The sequence below is a fragment of the Erythrolamprus reginae genome, chromosome 1, assembly GCF_031021105.1.
Source record: "Erythrolamprus reginae isolate rEryReg1 chromosome 1, rEryReg1.hap1, whole genome shotgun sequence".
NCBI classification, from domain to species: Eukaryota; Metazoa; Chordata; class Lepidosauria; order Squamata; family Dipsadidae; genus Erythrolamprus; species Erythrolamprus reginae.
This window is the reverse complement of record NC_091950.1, coordinates 31,728,929-31,749,340: the sequence shown is the minus strand read 5'-3', so window position 1 is coordinate 31,749,340 and position 20,412 is coordinate 31,728,929. Positions and strand designations below refer to the sequence as shown.

At 42.0% G+C, this 20,412-nt stretch overlaps 1 protein-coding gene across 2 annotated transcripts in view; it reads right to left on the bottom strand.

The window, feature by feature from the left end:
* Nucleotides 1–10,349: 10,349 nt before the first annotated feature.
* The window catches only part of FANCM (FA complementation group M), a 57,092-nt gene continuing 47,029 nt past the window's right edge, over nucleotides 10,350–20,412 (bottom strand). For both annotated transcript variants that reach the window (XM_070748758.1, XM_070748764.1), the window contains 4 exons: nucleotides 18,479–19,000; nucleotides 14,037–14,385; nucleotides 11,370–11,661; nucleotides 10,350–10,563 (listed from right to left, as the gene is read on the bottom strand). In XM_070748758.1, coding sequence (XP_070604859.1) covers nucleotides 10,449–10,563; nucleotides 11,370–11,661; nucleotides 14,037–14,385; nucleotides 18,479–19,000 — 1,278 coding nt within the window. In that variant the 3' untranslated portion in view covers nucleotides 10,350–10,448. The remainder of the gene's footprint in view (nucleotides 10,564–11,369; nucleotides 11,662–14,036; nucleotides 14,386–18,478; nucleotides 19,001–20,412) is intronic.

Sequence of the window (20,412 nt, the reverse complement as noted above, 5' to 3'; positions counted from 1 at the left end):
CATTTATTTATTTATTTACTTATTTATTAGATTTGTATGCCGCCCCTCTCCAAAGACTTGGGGCGGCTAACAACAATAAAGAAAACAATGTAACAAATCTAATATTAAAAAGTAATCTAAAAAACCCCAATTTAAGAGAACCACTCATACAAACAAGCATACCATGTATAAATTCTATAAGCCTAGGGGGAAGGGGAAAAAATTCAATTCTCCCATGCCTGACGACAGAGGTGGGTTTTAAGGAGCTTGCGAAAGGCAAGGAGGATGGGGGCAACTCTGATATCTGGGGGGAGCTGGTTCCAGAGGGTCGGGGCCGCCACAGAGAAGGCTCTTCTGGGTCCCGCCAAATGACATTGTTTAGTCGACGGGACCCGGAGAAGGCCAACTCTGTGGGACCTAACCGGTCGCTGGGATTCGTGCAGCAGAAGGCGGTCCTGGAGATATTCTGGTCCGATACATGTACAATAAATGTCAAGAGTATTGTTTGTAATAGCAAAGAATCTATATTTTCTGTTCCAACAACAGTGCTTATAAATAGTGTTGGGCAAACCCAACGAAGTTTGGGTGCGGCGAGTTCGGCCTAACTTTGCGGCAAAGTTTGGGTAAGTTCACCGAACCCGAACCCAATTTGCCTGGTGCAAAGTATTTCAGCTTTTCCCAAGGTGACATCCCTTGGAAGGAACATGGATTTAGGCTCCTAGGAACCATCTGTGCCAAAAATAACTGCTTTCCTGGCCAGCTGCACAGTTCTGCCAGCTGACAGGATTCGAACTCAGGACACACACAAATATTTCCATAAAAATACACCTGGATGTCTCAGCTTTTCAAAAGGTGACACCCCTTGGAAGGAACATGCATTTAGGCTTCCAGAAAACATCTGTGCCAAAAATAATTTTATTGATGGGCAACACCAGTTATACCATTGACAGGATTCGAACACAAACTATACACAAACTTTTTCCATAAAAATATACCTGATTATATATATACATAGATGAATTTTACAGCTGTTGGGGGGGAGGTGGTGGTGGTGGTGGTGGTAGCAAACGCTCTAACCATTCACTCAGGTGGTGTCAGCGTTCTAAATAGCATCTGAGAAATAAAACAAGTCCCAGTCCATTTCTCTCAATCAGAGCTTGATTTATTAACAGAACCATGTTAGCTACGCCATTGTCCACCTAATTGGCTGAGAAGGTTTGGGCTTAGTAGGAGTGGACCCAGTTTTTAGGAGTTCAGTTAAAGGCAAAGCAACTTCAGCAAAAGCTGGAATGAACTGTCGATAGAAGTTTGCGAATCCTAAGAAACTCTGCAGTTGTTTGCGCGTGTGGGGAGCTTGCCAGTCAAGCACAGCCTTCACCTTGGCTGGGTCCATCTCTCTGCCTTTGGTTGAGATGCAATATCCCACATAGTCTACTGAAGCTTTGTGAAATTCGCATTTGGGAAGTTTCACATAGAGCTTAGCAGCCAAAGGTTTTTTCAAGACTTGCCTCACCAATTTGACGTGGTCAGAGAGGTTCTGAATATAGATAAGCATATCATCTACATACACGAGGACGCCCTCGTAAAGGTGGACGTGTAATACTTCATTGATGTACTGCATGAATACCGTGGGGGCTTTTTTTAGGCCAAATGGCATGACACGGAATTGGAAACTCCCCAATGGGCAATTAAAAGCTGTCTTCCACTCGTCCACTTCCTTTATTCTGATGTGATAATAAGCCTCTCTTAAATCCAGCTTGGTGAATATTTTCCCCTTTGCTAGATGATTGAGTAGATTCTTCATAAGGGGGAGGGGATAAGTGTTCTGTACGCACACTGCATTTAGATTGTGAAAATCTGCTACCAAACGAATGCCGCCATCTTTTTTCTACTTAAAGAGCACTGGGTCTGCTATTTTGGAATTTGCAGGCTGAATGAATCTTCTCAGGTTGGTGTCTATGTACTTTCTCAGCTCTTCCATCTCCCTTGGTGACATTGCATACATTCTAGGTCTTGGGAGATCTGCCCCTGGCTCAAGTTCTGTTGCACAGTCTGTGGGTCTGTGAGGTGGCAATTCATTGCAATCTTCCTCACTGAAAACTCTCTCCAAGTCTCTGTATTCAAGGGGTACCTTTTGGAGACCTGGCAGTGTCCTTTCCTTCATCGTTGCGGCTACTGAGGGCCCATCTGCTCTCTCTTGGGGAAAGGACTTTTCCTGTCATTTTCTGTGGGAGGAGTAGTCCCTGTGCAGAGGAAAAGCTTGCGATATCCATCCTCCCACTTTATAGTGGGGATCCATTTATCAAACCAAACCCAGGATGATGGCTTCTGACATTTGGGGGACAACTATGAACCGCAGGAACTCACGGTGTCGACCTATTTGTAACTCAACTAGTTCTGTTAGGAGCATGGCTGGCACCCCGCCTACGAGGGAACCATCCACTTGTTGGAACCGGATGGGTTTAGCTAAAGGTTTGGTTTGGATTTTTAATCTTTGCACTACTGCTTTGTTGATTAGACATCTGGAACATCCTGTGTCTAGCAGGGCCTTTACTTCCCCCTTCTCCCCTGTGGTGATTACTTTAATCTTCGCCTTAGGGAGGAATGGGGGAATGGGTTCACTCACCATTGGGTCGTCTCCTCCAGCCGGTTCCTCGTTCCAGTTGGGGCTGGGTCCTGAAGGGATGGCTTCTTCGGAGGTGGCGCGGCTCTCTCCCCCTGTTGCGCCCATTGCCCAGGGCAGCCCACAGCCGCCTGTCTCCTTTTATTTTTACGGAAAAGGCGCGGCTGCGCCAAAAGGAAGTGGGGAATCCCACGATGGGATTCCGGGGGCAGGACTTTGACGTCACAGAGACTCCTTCCTGGACCGTGGGTTTATTTCCAGAAGACGGGAGGGCGGGGCCAGAATGTTCGGGTTCGGGTTTGGCGAACTTACACGAACTCCGCCAACAAGTTCGTCTGAACCTGCCACACCTGAACTTCATTGGGTTCGCCCAACACTACTTATAAATTTTTGTATTAAACTTACTTAGTACCTTTTAAATGTTTTTGATACCTTTTTAATTTGGCAATTACGATGTAACTGGATACATAAAATATAACTGAAATTGTATTGGTCCACTCTATGCTTAGTTTATGTCTGGTATGTTCAATAAATCTAGAGTAATACATTATGTAAACACAGCTACTCATCAATGTATAAACTAGTAGTATTACATTCTTAACAATTTAGAGAAATGAAAGTAGTAAAATAACTATTCTGGACTTTCTATTTAAGGGAATAAGGTTTTCTGAAAATCTGCCTTTTCTAAGTCAATAATATTCATTACATAATATATAACACACTGATAACACTGTCACCAGCAACTGCATACTTATTATAATTTTTTAAAAAACATGTCAAAAACTACTATACAGTACAAAAAACAGTGAGCCATTGTCACTGAAGGCAACTGACAGGGAGGAAGGTAAGTAACAGAATAATCAATTCTCATAAAAAAAAATTCCCATGGAGAACCCACTGAAAATAATTTTACTGTACTGTATTTACGAATGAATATTACTTCTGGAAATCTATGTACATTTAACACCTGTGACTAGCTCTCACAGGAGTTATTTCAGGTGCATAAATAACATAGAAACATAGAAGTCTGACGGCAGAAAAAGACCTCATGGTCCATCTAGTCTGCCCTTATACTATTTCCTGTATTTTCTCTTAGGATGGATATATGTTTATCCCAGGCATGTTTAAATTCAGTTACTGTGGATTTACCAACCACGTCTGCTGGAAGTTTGTTCCAAGGATCTACTACTCTTTCAGTGAAATAATATTATAAAATAAAATAATATTAACTTACATAGTGTTCTGTCTGGGTCACTCCGGAAGCCAATACCAACCCAAAAAGAGAAGCCAAACACACCAGTAAAAGGCAAAGGCAGTTTATAAAATTCAAGAAAAACACAGGTAACAGAAAATGTCCTTACAAACAGGAAACTGCTGTATCTTCAGATATATCCACGAAGGCAAAAGTCCATGCAGCAATACAGGATTCTTGCTGCCAAGCCGAGGCTGTAGATAGCAGACCTACACCTCCCACGGGTGTTCCAAACTGCTGGGCCACAAGCCAGGAACAGAGACGCCGAGAACAAAGCAGGACACCGTAACTCCAATTGATAACACTCCACATGGCTTCAAGGGCTTGCCTGCCTTTTAAACCCTGCTGATGAGGACCACACCCAAACCCAGCTGTTTCTAATTCAGTGGTGATAATATTTCTTTAACTGCTCCTTTCTTTGCTCTGAAGGTCTCTGTCGCCTGTCAATGACAGCTTGTGCATCATCCCCTAATGATTCCAAGCTACTGGCTGGGGAGAGCCCCCCCCCCCGGGCTCTCATGCTGTTCATCCTCATCCCATTCCTGGCTGTCCCCTCCCCTGTCCGACTGCTCAGCCCCCTCCTCTTTGCTGTCATCCTCCTCCGGGCTTGGAGCCAGCAGAAACACAGCTGGTCCCTGAGCAGCCTCAGGCTGAACCACAACACATAGTAAAGAAAATTTGACAGTGATAAAGTAGGATGAACACTTCCAAACATTTCGTTACCAGGCTAGGTAACATCTTCAGCAGAGTTTAGGGAATGTCAGTGTTCTGTTTATAAGGGCTTCAGTTGTGGGTGTGTCAAATGTTGTGATAGGTCAGCTGTATATGATCTTATCATAAGACCCAAAGCTACTCACTGACCCATCATAAGACCCTCATTTTATAAGCCCTTATAAAGAAAGAAAGCTGATATCCCTTAAGCTCTGCTGAAGATGGTAACAAAATGTTCGGAAATCAATGCACAAGCTTGAAGAATGAACCTTCATCTTCATTTTGGGCTTGTGATCATAAGTTGAGGACTACCTATAGTGATACTGACAGCATTGAGGATCCTGTCTATCTCATCGGGTTCAACAGGACCAAACTGTTCCCAGATAATCAGGTAAAGCCACTCCACAGGTATTTCTAATGGATCTGTTCATTTGGACTTTTACTGAGAATAGGTCTATTATCCTGATTTTCAGAGTGAAATCTTAAATGCACATTTGTTTTTTAAAGAATGTATTAAGTAACCCTACATATTCCCAAACCTACAGATGTATACTTTAAGAGCTTGGAAGGAATGTCCTTTATCACTTTTGGAGCAAGTTCTGGCTGAGTTAGCAATATTTATTATTAATGGCTGTAAACAGTTCACTGACCCGGTAATTACAGATTGCTTCAAAGGCAGTTTTTACCGTAAAATCTCACAATGTTTTTTAAAAATTTAAGGGATAGAAAAACACAAGTTAGAAGCAGCTTCCTCTATACTACATAGCAGACCAGATGCACAGCCTAATTTATTTCTACTTACTGAGAAAATTGCTTGTGTTTCCCTAATTTCTTTGTTCTATCTTTTCGGTTCCTCCTAATGTTATCTTAATGAGAATTTCAATAAAGCATTTGATGCTAGCTCTTCTTCGCATGCTGGAAAGAGACCTTGGGAAAAGAAATATGCAAAATACTGAACTTGCAATTTGCTCCTTGCACTGCCTATAATGAGAAAGGATCTATGGGAAGAAAATCACGTCTTGCCGCCAATCACTCTTCCCATCATTTATAAGGGCAAATGGTTAAAAACGACCTTTTAAGTTGTTGGCTGTTGTTTCCTTGTGCAGGACAAAAGAGATATTGCAATGGATTCAAATACAAAATAAAACGTGGCAGAAGTGCCAAGCTATTCTATTGAACATCCCTTAAGGAAGGTGTGTCCCAGGAAAGCGTTGCAAAATCCAATCTGGGTTGGTCACTGAGACCAGGGTCTCCTGAGGCTTTCAGACTCATGGGGGAGCCCATCCTCAGGGAACTGCACTGTGGGCTTTGGGCTGTTCTGAGTGTGGTATTCATAGGGTGCCTGTTGTGTGTAGCTTTTTAGATGTAGATTGGGGAGTTGATGGAGTATTTGATAAACCAGCGGTCACCAAACTACAGCCCGGGGGCCGCATGCAGCCCGCTGAGGCCATTTATCCGGCCCGCGGGTGAGTGACACAACACAGTGTTCCATCTAATTTTCTATGAATAAAATGCGGTATTTGGTTAGTAACTAATATCAATCATCAAAAAAGTTGCAAAAGTTTTTTTTTCTAATTTTGTCATCCAGTTACATTCATTTTCTTTTAATTAAATTCCCTCCATACAAGTTATGCATGGTATGTTTGTGTGTATGTTTGGTTTTATAATAGGGGTTTTTAGTTGTTTTTTATTATTGGATTGTACATGTTGTGTTTATTATTGTTGTTAGCCGCCCCGAGTCTGCGGGGAGGGGCGGCATACAAATCCAATAAATTATTATTATTATTATTATATTTCTAACTTATTAACCATTATGCCAAAGTGCTTCCTTCTTTCTTTATACATTTTTCTATAAGCCAAGAAAACCTACAATCAGATGTTAATGAAAAAAAATTAAAAACAAAACATAAACATATATGAATTTCAGACTTCTTCCAGCTCTCTAAATAGTACATTCTCATTTTGTTTTTTACTTTAAAATAAGATATGTTCATAGGGTTTTTTTTTAATAGTCCGGCCCTCCAACAGTCTGAAGGACAGTGAACTGGCCCCCTGTGTAAAAAGTTTGGGGACCCTGTGATAAGCTGTAGGCAGATAAATGAACAAGAACACTAAGATTGTTAGAGGAGCAGGCAGAACAGCTGGGAAATGATTGAAGCCTGGGAAACAGGCCCCCTCATCAATCAACAGGTGTGCTTATTTATCCCCAGTTTAACAAATATTTATGAGACAAGGGCTTGACAGCACAAGGAAGCAACAGCCATCAACTTCCCAATCTACATCTAAAAACCACACAATAGGACCACTGAGCCGGGATGGCACAGAGGTTAGAATGCAGCACTGCAGGCTATTTCAGCTAAGTAGTTCAACAGTTGAAATCACACCACTGGCTCAAGGCTGACTCAGCCTTCCATCCTTCCTAGGTGGGTAAAATAAGGACCCAGATTGTTGGGAGCAATATGCTAAGTAAACCACTTAGAGAGGGCTGTAAAAGCACTATGAAGTGGTACATAAGTCTAAATGCTATAATGCTATATAAATACCATGCACAGAACAGTCCAAAGCCCACGCAGAAGTCCCGTAAAGTTGTGACTCGGCAAGAGCCTGAAAGTTGGAAAGAAAAAAACCTGGTCCCAGTGACCAACCCAGATTGGATCCTGCTTCTTAAATAATAAAATATCCTTACCACAAAGATGCTGAATAAACAGAAACCACAACACAGCAGGGTGCCTGTCTTTAGAAGAACCTCAACTAAGTTCACTTTGTTGGAATTCCTAGAGGGTAAGCAGGGATGCTTTCAAAGGACAAAGACAAGACTTTCCTTTCTAGGGAGGGTTCACCATGGCTCTCTCAGATGAAGTCAATTGTACCCTCAGAAATAAACTTAACCTCTTCCAAGTATTGTATTTTTTGTGGGCTAAGATGCTCCGGACTATAAGGTGCACATTAGCTTTAGAGGAGGAAGACGGGGAGGGGAATCTACCTCTGCCGCCATAGCCTGTTTGTTGCCTCTGTAGTCCATTCACCATGGTCCGTTTGCCACAGTCCATTCACCTCCACCATGGCCTGTTCATCACCTAGAACAGCTGATCAGTGCCGCACCAAATCCCCCTCCCCGCCTCAATATTCCCTTTATAAGATGCACGGACATTTCCATCCACTTTGGGTGGGGCTGGGGCTGGAAAAGTACAGTATGTGTTACAGACCAAAAAAATATTGTAGCTAATTCCCTTTGTTCTTCATTCTGAGCTCAGAAACAAACTTGGAAAGATTTATTTCTAACAGTTTTTGTGAAAGTTTTTGTTTAGCCTTGAAACAAACAAAAAACCCCACCCAATACAAAATACAGTGGTACCTCTCCTTAATAACTTAATTTGTTCCCTGACCAGAAGAAGCAATTTTTCCCCTAGAAAGTATTTTTTTGGTTAATCCAATTGTACCATCTATTCCAAGTTTGGTAGAATTCTGTGTTGTCTTTTTTTTTTGAATTTCCATTGTCATTTTATTCATCTCAGCGATTTCATAAATTTTATTTAATGTTGATGGGATATTACTTGATGTTTGCCCAAAGGTAATTCTGGCTGCAGTGATTATATGTATTATTAAGTATCGACCTTCTTTTGATATTTTTTGCCTAATAATTCTGAGCATGTATAGTTCTGGTTTCAGAGGAATTTGTAAATTGGTTATTTGTTCTAAATAATTTTTAATTTTACTCTAAAACTTTTTGGCCATTCGACAAGTCCACCATGTATGATAGTGTAGTGGTTAGCTCTGGCCCAGCTCCTGCCCCAAGGAATGTGCAGGTGGATGTGGGGGAAACATCCATATGCCGCAGGCCTGTTTTGCTCCCGATGGAATCTGCCGACGAAATCTCCTCTGATCAAGGAAGCATGAGTGACAGGGAAGAGGGGAGTTTGGCAGACAGCCCAGGAGGAGATCAATCATCTGTATCATCCTTGGATTCTGAACAAGAATTAATGACACATCCACGCATGCATAGTGATACATAGGAGACAACAACTGAAGGATTATTACAAGAGAAAATGAGGCCACCTGTGGTTGGGTGGGGCTGCTGTAATTAGTGCTACAGATAAAAGTGCAACCTGATCTGATTCATTGTTTCATCAAGATCGTGGTTTTTGTGCTGTTCAAGATTGTGTATGGACTCTCTGGACTTTAGAATTGGACTCAATTTCCCAGTTATTGGGTGAGCAATTGGATTGCATTTAACCTGTGCCTTGTGTGTACCAGAAAATACCTTTCACATTTAAAAAGGGAGCTGTTTCTGTTTTTCTGTTTATATAAACAGATATAAACAGAATCCTCAATCTGAGTATTGCATTGGGAGTTCTGTGTTAGCAAAAACTTCAGAAGAGAAGGATTTAGGGGTAGTGATTTCTGACAGTCTCAAAATGGATGAGCAGTGTGGTCGGGCAGTAGGAAAAGCAAGTAGGATGCTTGGCTGCATAGCTAGAGGTATAACAAGCAGGAAGAGGGAGATTGTGATCCCCTTATATAGAGCGCTGGTGAGACCACATTTGGAATACTGTGTTCAGTTCTGGAGACCTCACCTACAAAAAGATATTGACAAAATTGAACGGGTCCAAAGACGGGCTACAAGAATGGTGGAAGGTCTTAAGCATAAAATGCATCAGGAAAGACTTAATGAACTCAATCTGTATAGTCTGGAGGACAGAAGGAAAAGGGGGGACATGATCGAAACATTTAAATATGTTAAAGGGTTAAATAAGGTTCAGGAGAGAAGTGTTTTTAATAGGAAAGTGAACACAAGAACAAGGGGACACAATCTGAAGTTAGTTGGGGGAAAGATCAAAAGCAACGTGAGGAAATATTATTTCACTGAAAGAGTAGTAGATCCTTGGAACAAACTTCCAGCAGACGTGGTTGGTAAATCCACAGTAACTGAATTTAAACATGCCTGGGATAAACATATATCCATCCTAAGATAAAACACAGGAAATAGTATAAGGGCAGACTAGATGGACCATGAGGTCTTTTTCTGCCGTCAGTCTTCTATGTTTCTATAAAAACTTTTGGGTTTTCCTTTTATCATGTGGTGTGTGTCTTCCTGGACTAATTACCCGGTAATTACGGGTGGTTGAAACACGCTGGCAGAACAGATAGTATGTTCCAATCCTGCAGGGATTCCCGCTCTTATAAAGATCATTAGCTGAATGAAGCTTTCATTTCACATTTAAAATCAAACATTTTATGCCCATGCTTTGCAGATTGCAGACATAAGGCAAGTGAAAGAGATCACACACGAGTAAAGCTCTTTTGCTCAAGACCCACAACCACATTAGCCAATCAAAACCAAAGTTCAGCATAGCTGCTTCAAATGCTTTTTCTTGGTTGTTTCCACAGCCTTCTAGATCATACGGCTACTTGTCTACTCCAACATTTTGAGGAGTGCTTTATTGACATTCATGCAGAACTTCAAAGTAAAAGATGCTGAACAACCCCCCCCAATATATACCCTATAGCAGAAGACAGTTCTGTGCATTTGTCAAATTCTAGCAATCCCTCTTTCTTTTAACTTCTTCCTCTCCAATTATCTACAGCTGGAACAGGAGGACTGTGTGGATGGTTTTCATAGTATCAAACCTTTATCCTTTAATTGGGGAAAAACAGCAGCCTTCAGAAGCAAGAGAAAGGGGAAAGAGGTTTTCCTCCTCTCATACCAATGGAGTAAAGAACCTGTATTAAGGAAAGACACTTGCTACTTCCATAAAGGACAAGACAGCTTGGAATACAGAAAACTGTTTTGTTTGAAATTTTATTTACATATTTTACACTGAAGGAATGTAGTAATAAAGTGCTTCGGTTTCAAAGGGATGTCCCACTTTGATTTATAGAGGGTCATGTGACAACCGTGGGCAACATCTGAGTGTCAAAGGTATACTGGATGTAGCGGTACACTTCCTCTGCTTTCTGCTGATTGGCCTGAGTGTGGCTTGCCAGCTCCCTTGGGGTACTGGAAAGGAAGAAGGAAAGGAGTGCTTCTCATTAAGACACTAGTTTTAACCAGAATTCTTCAGCAAAAAAAATACAAAGGTGAAGAGAACAGATGGGATAATCAGAGAGGTTCACAAGGTCATAACGGTAATACCTGCCTCTGTATTAAATATTCTGGTCCTATAAATTCTTGTGGCTACCCTTTATTTATATTTAACTTAATTCAAATTTATGTGGTCACCCTTCCTGACTCTGGATGGCAAATAAACAACATACACAATAACATCAAAATGAATGACATACAATCTCTCTAAGCTACGAAAAAGATCAATTAACCTCACGCTTAAGCAGGCAGATGGACTAGAAGTCCCCCAAGGTCCCTTCCAGCTCTATTCTGATTCTGATCTAAAGATAAAGGTGAAAATATCCAACTAGACTTTCAGAGAATCACTTTATACTTTTTCACCAACATAACAGTTCCTAATCCATTATCAGTGGATAAATCATTAACTATCAGATTAGAGGAGGAGGAGGAGGAAGAGGAGAAGAAGAAATAATAACAATAACAATAATAAGAATGGCTTTTACCATGGCAGTTCTATAAACCCGTCAGATTCAAAATGTAAAAAAAAATGTAGCCCATTGTATCCAACCCAAGGGGGAGGCAAAGTTGGCTCTTCTATGACTTGTGGACTTCAACCCCAGGAATTCTGGGAGTTGAAGCCCACATGTCATAGAAGCGCCAACTTTGCCTACACCTGAACCAACCTATCGGTTTGTATCCAACAAAGGGTTGAGATCAGAACAATCAAAGGGGAACTGTACCTGTTTGCCACCTCTTTTAGAGAACCAAAATGGTGGCACAGAGCCAGAGCCAGAGTATAGCTGACGCAGGGGATGCTCAAATAGAAACGGAAAACATCCTGTCGGGGTCCCTCCACTTCTGTTGGCACACGGATGGCTGCGTTCTTCCGCTGTTCCACCAAAGCTAGTTCCTTTAGCAAGTCAGCCGTTTCCACTTGGCAGCCACTGAAGAGCACTTTGATTCCTGCCTGAATGAATGCGGACAACATGCCATCGTAGTGCTTGGTCCTGTGGAATACCTTCCACGCCTCTCCTGAAAGATTGAAAGACGAAACTATCAACGTTTCTCCTACGATGGCACAACACTCTGATACAGGAACAAGCTAATGATATTCTAAGCTAGTCTTTTCTGCAGGCCCAGTTCCTGTGATTAATTTATAGTTCAGTTTACTATGTCAATTCATAAAACCTGAGATGAGTAAGCCAGTTAAGCCAAAATATATAAAAGGAGTAATAATAACCCAGCCCAAAATCCAATCCACTCTCAAACCAAATCTTATTACAGCCTGAAGACCATAAAATCAGTGAGATAAAACCTACATGCGTGCATGCATGTGTGTTTACACACACACGTACAATCACATAGGTATCTATGAATGTATACACCAATAGTACAATATGATATAAGATATACTTATAATAAACAACAAAATTAGAATACATAGAAACATAGAAGTCTGACGGCAGAAAAAGATCTCATGGCCCTTCTAGTCTGCCCTTATACTATTTTCTGTATTTTATCTTAGGATGGATATATGTTTATCCCAGGCATGTTTAAATTCAGTTACTGTGGATTTATCTACCACGTCTGTTGGAAGTTTGTTCCAAGGATCTACTACTCTTTCAGTAAAATAATATTTTCTCATGTTGCTTTTGATCTTTCCCCCAACTAACTTCAGATTGTGTCCCCTTGTTCTTGTGTTCACTTTCCTATTAAAAACACTTCCCTCCTGGACCTTATTTAACCCTTTAACATATTTAAATGTTTCGATCATGTCCCCCCTTTTCCTTCTGTCCTCCAGACTATACAGATTGAGTTCATTAAGTCTTTCCTGATACGTTTTATGCTTAAGACCTTCCACCATTCTTGTAGCCAGTCTTTGGACCCGTTCAATTTTGTCAATATCTTTTTGTAGGTGAGGTCTCCAGAACTGAACACAGTATTCCAAATGTGGTCTCACCAGCATTCTATATAGCGGGATCATAATCTCCCTCTTCCTGCTTGTTATACCTCTAGCTATGCAGCCAAACATCCTACTTGCTTTCCCTACCGCCTGACCGCACTGTTCACCCATTTTGAGACTGTCAGAAATCACTACACCTAAATCCTTTTCTTCTGAAGTATTTGCTAACACAGAACTGCCAATACAATACTCAGATTGAGGATTCCTTTTCCCCAAGAGGATTCCGTTTCCCCAATACAAAATAAGGGAGACAACAATAGTAAAGTAAAATGCAAGTAGATTGATGAAAGTCAAAATCTTCAACTAGAAACGAAGTGAGAACAAAATGAGAGCAGCTTGGGAGAATATGAAACTCTGTATTAAACTTTGAATGTCTGAGTAAAATTGCTTTCACAGCTTAAAAATAATCAGGAATGATAAACAAGGCACACTTCTAGTAATAAAATATTCCAAAAGTGGTAAGACTGACATAGAAGGGGCATTGACCTACCTGATGCACCCTTTCTTGTACGTTGGAGCTAGCATTCAGATAAGGGTTTTCCTCGTCCAATCATATCAAGGACTGAGTCTGTCAATCAAAATCCCTCCAACCCCTACAGAGAAAAGGTCTTTCCTCCAATCCACAATCTGCTCATCATAGAAAAACAGAATAACAAAGTTGGAAGGGACCTTGGAGGTCTTCTAGTCCAACCTCCTGCTCAGGCAGGAAACCCCGCACCATTTCAGACAAATGATTGTTCAATTTGTTCTTAAAAACTTCCAGTGTTGGAGCATTCACAACTTCTGGAGGCAAGTAATTCCAGTGATTAATTGTTCCATCAGAAATTTCTCTTTGGTTTTAGATTGCTTCTGTCCTTGATTAGTTTCCACCCATTGCTTCTTGTCCTGCTTTCAGTTGCTTTGTGGCAACCCCTGAGGTATTAAAACACTGGTATCATGTCTCCCCCAGTCCTTCTTTTCATTAAACTAAACATACCCAATTCCTGAAATCAGCCTCCCCTAATTGTCTTTGTTTCTCTTCTCTGCACTCTTTCTACAGCGTCATTTCTATGCCGCCCCGAGTTTTCGAAGAGGGGCGGCATAGAAATGCAATAAATAAACGTCTTTTTTACATCGTGGCGACAAAAACTGGATGCAATATTCCAAATGTGGCCTTACCAAGGCATTATAAAGTGGTATTAGCACTTCAGGTGATCTTAATTCTGTCGATTTTGTAAAGGCAATCTAGGACTGTGTTGACTTTTTTTGGCAGCTGCAGCACATTGCTGGGTCAAAGATATAATTCTTTTGCTCCTTCCCAGTTTGTAATTCTGTTTCTAGTCCCACCTTCACCTCCTTGTGAAAAACGGCTTTTGTTTCCTATTTAGCTATGAATCTCATAACCAGTACAGCTAAAAATTGCACCTGAAGAACCTCTGAGTGCCAGAGATGGCAAGATACCCACCTGTCCTAATTCTTTCCTTTTCCACAATTATACAGATCCTATCAAACTTGTTTTTCAACTGTTGCATCCTCTGGACCATTTTGCTCTGATGTGTATAGTTGACCAATTCTGTCTGGCACTTCCTTTCCACCGCCAGACGGTTGCTGACAATATAATCACAGGAACCCAGAGAACAAATCTCAACCTTCACTCCATGAACAGTTTTTAGGGTTGAAATAACTTCTGGCCCAGAGGAGATCTCATGGTTATCCACCAGAATGCAAAGAGGTCCTTGGTTCTTTGAATCCCTTAGAGTCCAAGAGGAAGAAGCAGAAGAGAGTCCAGGAGGGTTCTCCAAAGACGTTTCTGGCTGCAAAGATAACAACACCGTATCAGTCAGCAGGCTTAGAATAGCTGGGGAACAATCTTTTAATGTTTATACCGTGTCAATCAAAGTACCTATTTCCTGCAGAGTTACATAGTAAACACAGAATACAATTGTCTATTCTGTGTTTTCTATGTAATGTCTATGTATAGTCTGGAGGACAGAAGGGAAATGGGGGACATGATCGAAACATTTAAATATGTTAAAGGGTTAAATAAGGTCCAGGAGGGAAGTGTTTTTAATAGGAAAGTGAACACAAGAACAAGGGGACACAATCTGAAGTTAGTTGGGGGAAAGATCAAAAGCAACATGAGAAAATATTATTTTACTGAAAGAGTAGTAGATCCTTGGAACAAACTTTCAGCAGACGTGGTAGATAAATCAACCAACAGTAACTGAATTTAAACATGCCTGGGATAAACATATATCCATCCTAAGATAAAATACAAAAAATAGTATAAGGACATACTAGATGGACCATGAGGTCCTTTTCTGCCATCAGACTTCTATGTTTCTATGTCTATGGCAATGATGGCGAACTCATGGCACGGGTGCCACAGGTGGCACGTGGAGCCATATCTGCTGGCATGTGAGCCGTTGCCCCAGCTCAGCTCCAACATGTATGTGTATGTTGGCCAGCTGATTTTTGGCTTGGACAAAAACTCTGGGAGGGCATTTCTGGCTTCCAAAGAGCCTCTGGGGTAATGGGGGAGAGCGTTTTTACTCTACCCCAGCTCTAGGGAAACACTTGGAGCCTGGGGAAAACACAAGCCTACTGGGCCCACCAGAAGTTGGGTAACAGACCATTATCTGACCTCCAGAGGGCCTCTTGGAGGTGAAGGAAGCTGTTTTTGCCCTCCTCAGGCATTGATTTATGGGTATGGGTACTCATCTATGCATGATAGCATACAAGCACGCTCTTTCGGCACTCGAGGAAAAAAAGGTTCGCCATCACTGGTCTATGGAGTTTCTTAATCATCGATGTCATAGTTGTTCCAAAGGTGCCTTTTCCAAATTTTGAATTTTATAAACTCAGTTTCCAAATAATAATAATAATAATAATAATAATAATAATAATAATAATAATAATAATAATTGGAAAAACCGTTAGGATGTTGGGAGGAAAATATGGAAAAATGGCATTTTTAAATTTAGAGGATGGCTATCTAATAATATTGCTATGACATTTAGCCATCTATTTAAAGTTTCGTGTCCATATATGTTTCGTTTGTTAAATGTCAGGATAACCTACTTCTGTAATCTCATAGATCCACATGATTGGAACAGAGCTTATAGCTTCAGCTTGAACAAAGCCAATTAAGAACAGTCCACCAATTATTGGATAACTGTCCCTGATGAATTCTTACTGTTAGAAAGTTTCCCCTACTTCGTTTGGAACTTGCCTTCCTGAATTTAAATCTGTTATTCTATGTTCTGTGCTCTGGAACCAGAGAAAATGATTTTTGATCTTCATTTTGTGACCCGCTTTTAGGTACATGATTCCACTATATCGTTCAATCATCTTTTCTCAAGGCTAAAGTTATCTAGATCCTTCATCTTCTCTTTGTAGCTCTCAGTTTAAAGTTCCTTGATCAGTTTGTTGCCGCTGTGGGAAAATGTTTCAGTTTCTTAGTGTGCTGGTCTAGAATTGAATTTAATAGCCAAGGATGTTCTGACTATTTATTACAAAATGAACAGACAAATTTGTATAACACAGCACAATATGCAGTAATCAGAATTAGCAAACGAGGGAAACTATTAAATCTTTTAGTGAAGATTCTCAAGAGAAATGTGGCAAAGGCTTAAACCAATCATTTTTAATTCCACTATTTCCAGCCAGCCACAAAAAACATAGAAACATAGAAGTCTGACAGCAGAAAAGGACCTCATGGTCCATCTAGTCTGCCCTTATACTATTTCCTGTATTTCATCTTAGGATGGATATATGTTTATCCCAGGCATGTTTAAATTCAGTTACTCTGGATTTACCAACCACGTCTGCTGGAAGTTTGTTCCAAGGATCTACTATTCTTTCAGTGAAATAATATTTTCTCACGTTGCTTTTGATCTTTCCCCCAACTAACTTCAGATTGTGTCCCTTTGTTCTTGTGTTCACTTTCCTATTAAAAACACTTCTCTCCTGAACCTTATTTAACCCTTTAACATATTGAAATGTTTCGAACATGTCCCCCCTTTTCCTTCTGTCCTCCAGACTACAGTGGAACCCCGACATACGAGCAGCTCTACTTACGAGCTACTCGAGATACGAGCTGCGAGATTAGAGAAATTTTTGCTCGACTCACGAGCTCACATTCGAGATACGAGCCGAGAAAACCCGGGCTGGCTTGCTTTGCTTCCGAGCGGAAAAGCCGTGCGTGTGTTTTAAAACATCGGAGCCGGCATGGGGAGGCTTTTAATCAGCCCCCGAGCCCCCAACCCGGACTCGGGGGTTGATTGAGAGCCTCCCCATGCCGGCTCCGATGTTTTAAAACACACGCGCGGCTTTTCCGCTGACTCCTAAAGCGGGGAAGTTCGCCAGGAGGCAGCAGAAAAGCCGCGCGTGTGTTTTAAAACATCGGAGCCGGCATGGGGAGGCTCTCAATCAACCCCCGAGTCCGGGTTGGGGGCTCGGGGGCTGATTAAAAGCCTCCCCATGCCGGCTCCGATGTTTTAAAACACACGCGCGGCTTTTCTGCTGACTCCTAAAGCGGGGAAGTTCGCCAGGAGGCAGCAGAAAAGCCGCGCGTGTGTTTTAAAACATCGGAGCCGGCATGGGGAGGCTCTCAATCAACCCCCGAGTCCGGGTTGGGGGCTCGGGGGCTGATTAAAAGCCTCCCCATGCCGGCTCCGATGTTTTAAAACACACGCGCGGCTTTTCTGCTGACTCCTAAAGCGGGGAAGTTCGCCAGGAGGCAGCAGAAAAGCCACGCGTGTGTTTTAAAACATCGGAGCCGGCATGGGGAGGCTCTCAATCAACCCCCGAGTCCGGGTTGGGGGCTCGGGGGCTGATTAAAAGCCTCCCCATGCCGGCTCCGATGTTTTAAAACACACGCGCGGCTTTTCTGCTGACTCCTAAAGCGGGGAAGTTCGCCAGGAGGCAGCAGAAAAGCCGCGCGTGTGTTTTAAAACATCGGAGCCGGCATGGGGAGGCTCTCAATCAACCCCCGAGTCCGGGTTGGGGGCTCGGGGGCTGATTAAAAGCCTCCCCATGCCGGCTCCGATGTTTTAAAACACACGCGCGGCTTTTCTGCTGACTCCTAAAGCGGGGAAGTTCGCCAGGAGGCAGCAGAAAAGCCGCGCGTGTGTTTTAAAACATCGGAGCCGGCATGGGGAGGCTCTCAATCAACCCCCGAGTCCGGGTTGGCGGCTCGGGGGCTGATTAAAAGCCTCCCCATGCCGGCTCCGATGTTTTAAAACACACGCGCGGCTTTTCTGCTGACTCCTAAAGCGGGGAAGTTCGCCAGGAGGCAGCAGAAAAGCCGCGCGTGTGTTTTAAAACATCGGAGCCGGCATGGGGAGGCTCTCAATCAACCCCCGAGTCCGGGTTGGGGGCTCGGGGGCTGATTAAAAGCCTCCCCATGCCGGCTCCGATGTTTTAAAACACACGCGCGGCTTTTCTGCTGACTCCTAAAGCGGGGAAGTTCGCCAGGAGGCAGCAGAAAAGCCGCGCGTGTGTTTTAAAACATCGGAGCCGGCATGGGGAGGCTCTCAATCAACCCCCGAGTCCGGGTTGGGGGCTCGGGGGCTGATTAAAAGCCTCCCCATGCCGGCTCCGATATTTTAAAACACACGCGCGGCTTCTTTGCTGACTCCTGGCGAACTTCCCCGCTTCAGCCGACGTCTTTTCCCCTCAGCCCTCGGGCTTGCACGCATTAATCGCTTTTACATTGTTTCCTATGGGAAACAATGTTTCGACATACGAGCTGTTCGACGTGCGAGCCTCCTTCCGGAACCAATTAAACTCGTAAGTCGGGGTTCCACTGTATACAGATTGAGTTCATTAAGTCTTTCCTGATACATTTTATGCTTAAGACCTTCCACCATTCTTGTGGTGAAGAATTAAAAAAACCAGTCTTACCTTGGGCATAATCTGGAACTGCTCGCCCACAAGCTCTGATTTGCACTGATATTTGCTTTGAAGATGAAAATTTGACTGTTCCAGCAAACAAGCTTTTGGCTCCAAGCATACCTGGGCATGGCTTTCTTGGGGTTTCAGGACTGAGCATTCTTTGGGGGGAGTCTGGTCTTTAGTTAAAGAAGTAACATTAGAATCCTTATCAACGTTAACACTGACTTGTGATTCCATCGGCTCTCCCTTTTGATCAGTTTCTTCATCTTCACTAGATCCGTTAAGAATACGAACCCTAGTTAACCTCCTTGGGGCTGATGGAGTTCCTGTTCTCTGCTTCATATGGCACGCTTTCATTTTTTTCCTGCGCCGGGTTTGGTACTGTTTTCTCCCATTCACAAAGCTTTCTTCCCCTAAAAGGTCAAAATTGACATGCACATCTTCATCACTGGAACTGCTTTTGGGGTTTTCTTCTTCGCTGTCCTCAACACAGAAGCTGTCCTCCATGTAGCATTCATCTTGCTCTGGAATCTGAGAAGAAAGAAGACAAACCCTGACAAATCCATATGCCTCATGGGAGAAAGAAGCAAAAATAATAGTTTTAATTAGACACTATCAGTAATATTTAGTTATACTGAGTTCCTGGCCATTACTAGAAACATAGAAACATAGAAGACTGATGGCAGAAAAGACCTCATGGTCCATCTAGTCTGCCCTTATACTATTTCCTGTATTTTATCTTAGGATGGATATATGTTTATCCTAGGCATGTTTAAATTCAATTACTGTGGATTTATCTACCACGTCTTCTGGAAGTTTGTTCCAAGGATCTACTACTCTTTCAGTAAAATAATATTTTCTCATGTTGCTTTTGATCTTTCCCCCAACTAACTTAAGATTGTGTCCCCTTGTTCTTGTGTTCACTTTCCTATTAAAAACACTTCCCTCCTGGACCTTATTTAACCCTTTAACATATTTAAATGTTTTGATCATGTCCCCCTTTTCCTTCTGTCCTCCAGATTATACAGATTGAGTTCATTAAGTCTTTCCTGATACGTTTTATTCTTAAGACCTTCCACCATTCTTGTAGCCCGTCTTTGAATTACTGATCCAAATTCAGAGTTTTGGCGCTTAAAAAAATCATTTACAACATAAGTTCAGGATATTTAAAAACCTGCCTGATTTCGCTATGTATCAAAAAAATATATTAAGATCTTCAACATAAAACCTTTTCTTGATGCCTGGCTTATCTTTTTGATAGTTAGAAGACTCTCAATGATGGCTTTATCCCTCTTTATTGACTTCTGACAGCTTAAAAAAGAATTATTTTTCCCTAGGGCTTATGTGTTTTTATCTAGTTTTTGTCTGATTTCACAAACCTAAGCATAGAGAAACCCAGTTAATACTTGGATGGGAGGGGCTAAGGATGTGTTCATAAAATCATCCACAAATGAATCAGAGGTGAAATTCAAAATTTTTCCCTACTGGTTCTGTGGACGTGGCTTGGTGGGCGTGGAGGGGGAGGATACTGCAAAATCCCCATTCCCTCCCAACTCTGGAGCCAGTCAGAGATAGTATTTGCTGGTTCTCCAAACTACTCAAAATTTCTACCAATTCTCCAGAACATACTGAATTTCAGCAGTGAAATGAAGGTCAAGAATCTTACTTTTCATATGTCAGGTTTTCTGCCAATTGCCTAAAACCAAACAAGATCTGTTTCTAAACATGATTCTTAGTTTTCTTTAGCAAGATTTGCTACAATGGAAGAGGTAGTGGCAGAAAAATATAAGCAAGTACGCTAATTTCAGTTGCTTCATTTTAGAACCAATATACAGTGGTACCTCTGCTTAAGAACTTAATTCATTCCGTGACTAGGTTCTTAAGTAGAAAAGTTTGTAAGTAGAATCAATTTTTCCCATAGGAATCAATGTAAAAGCAAATAA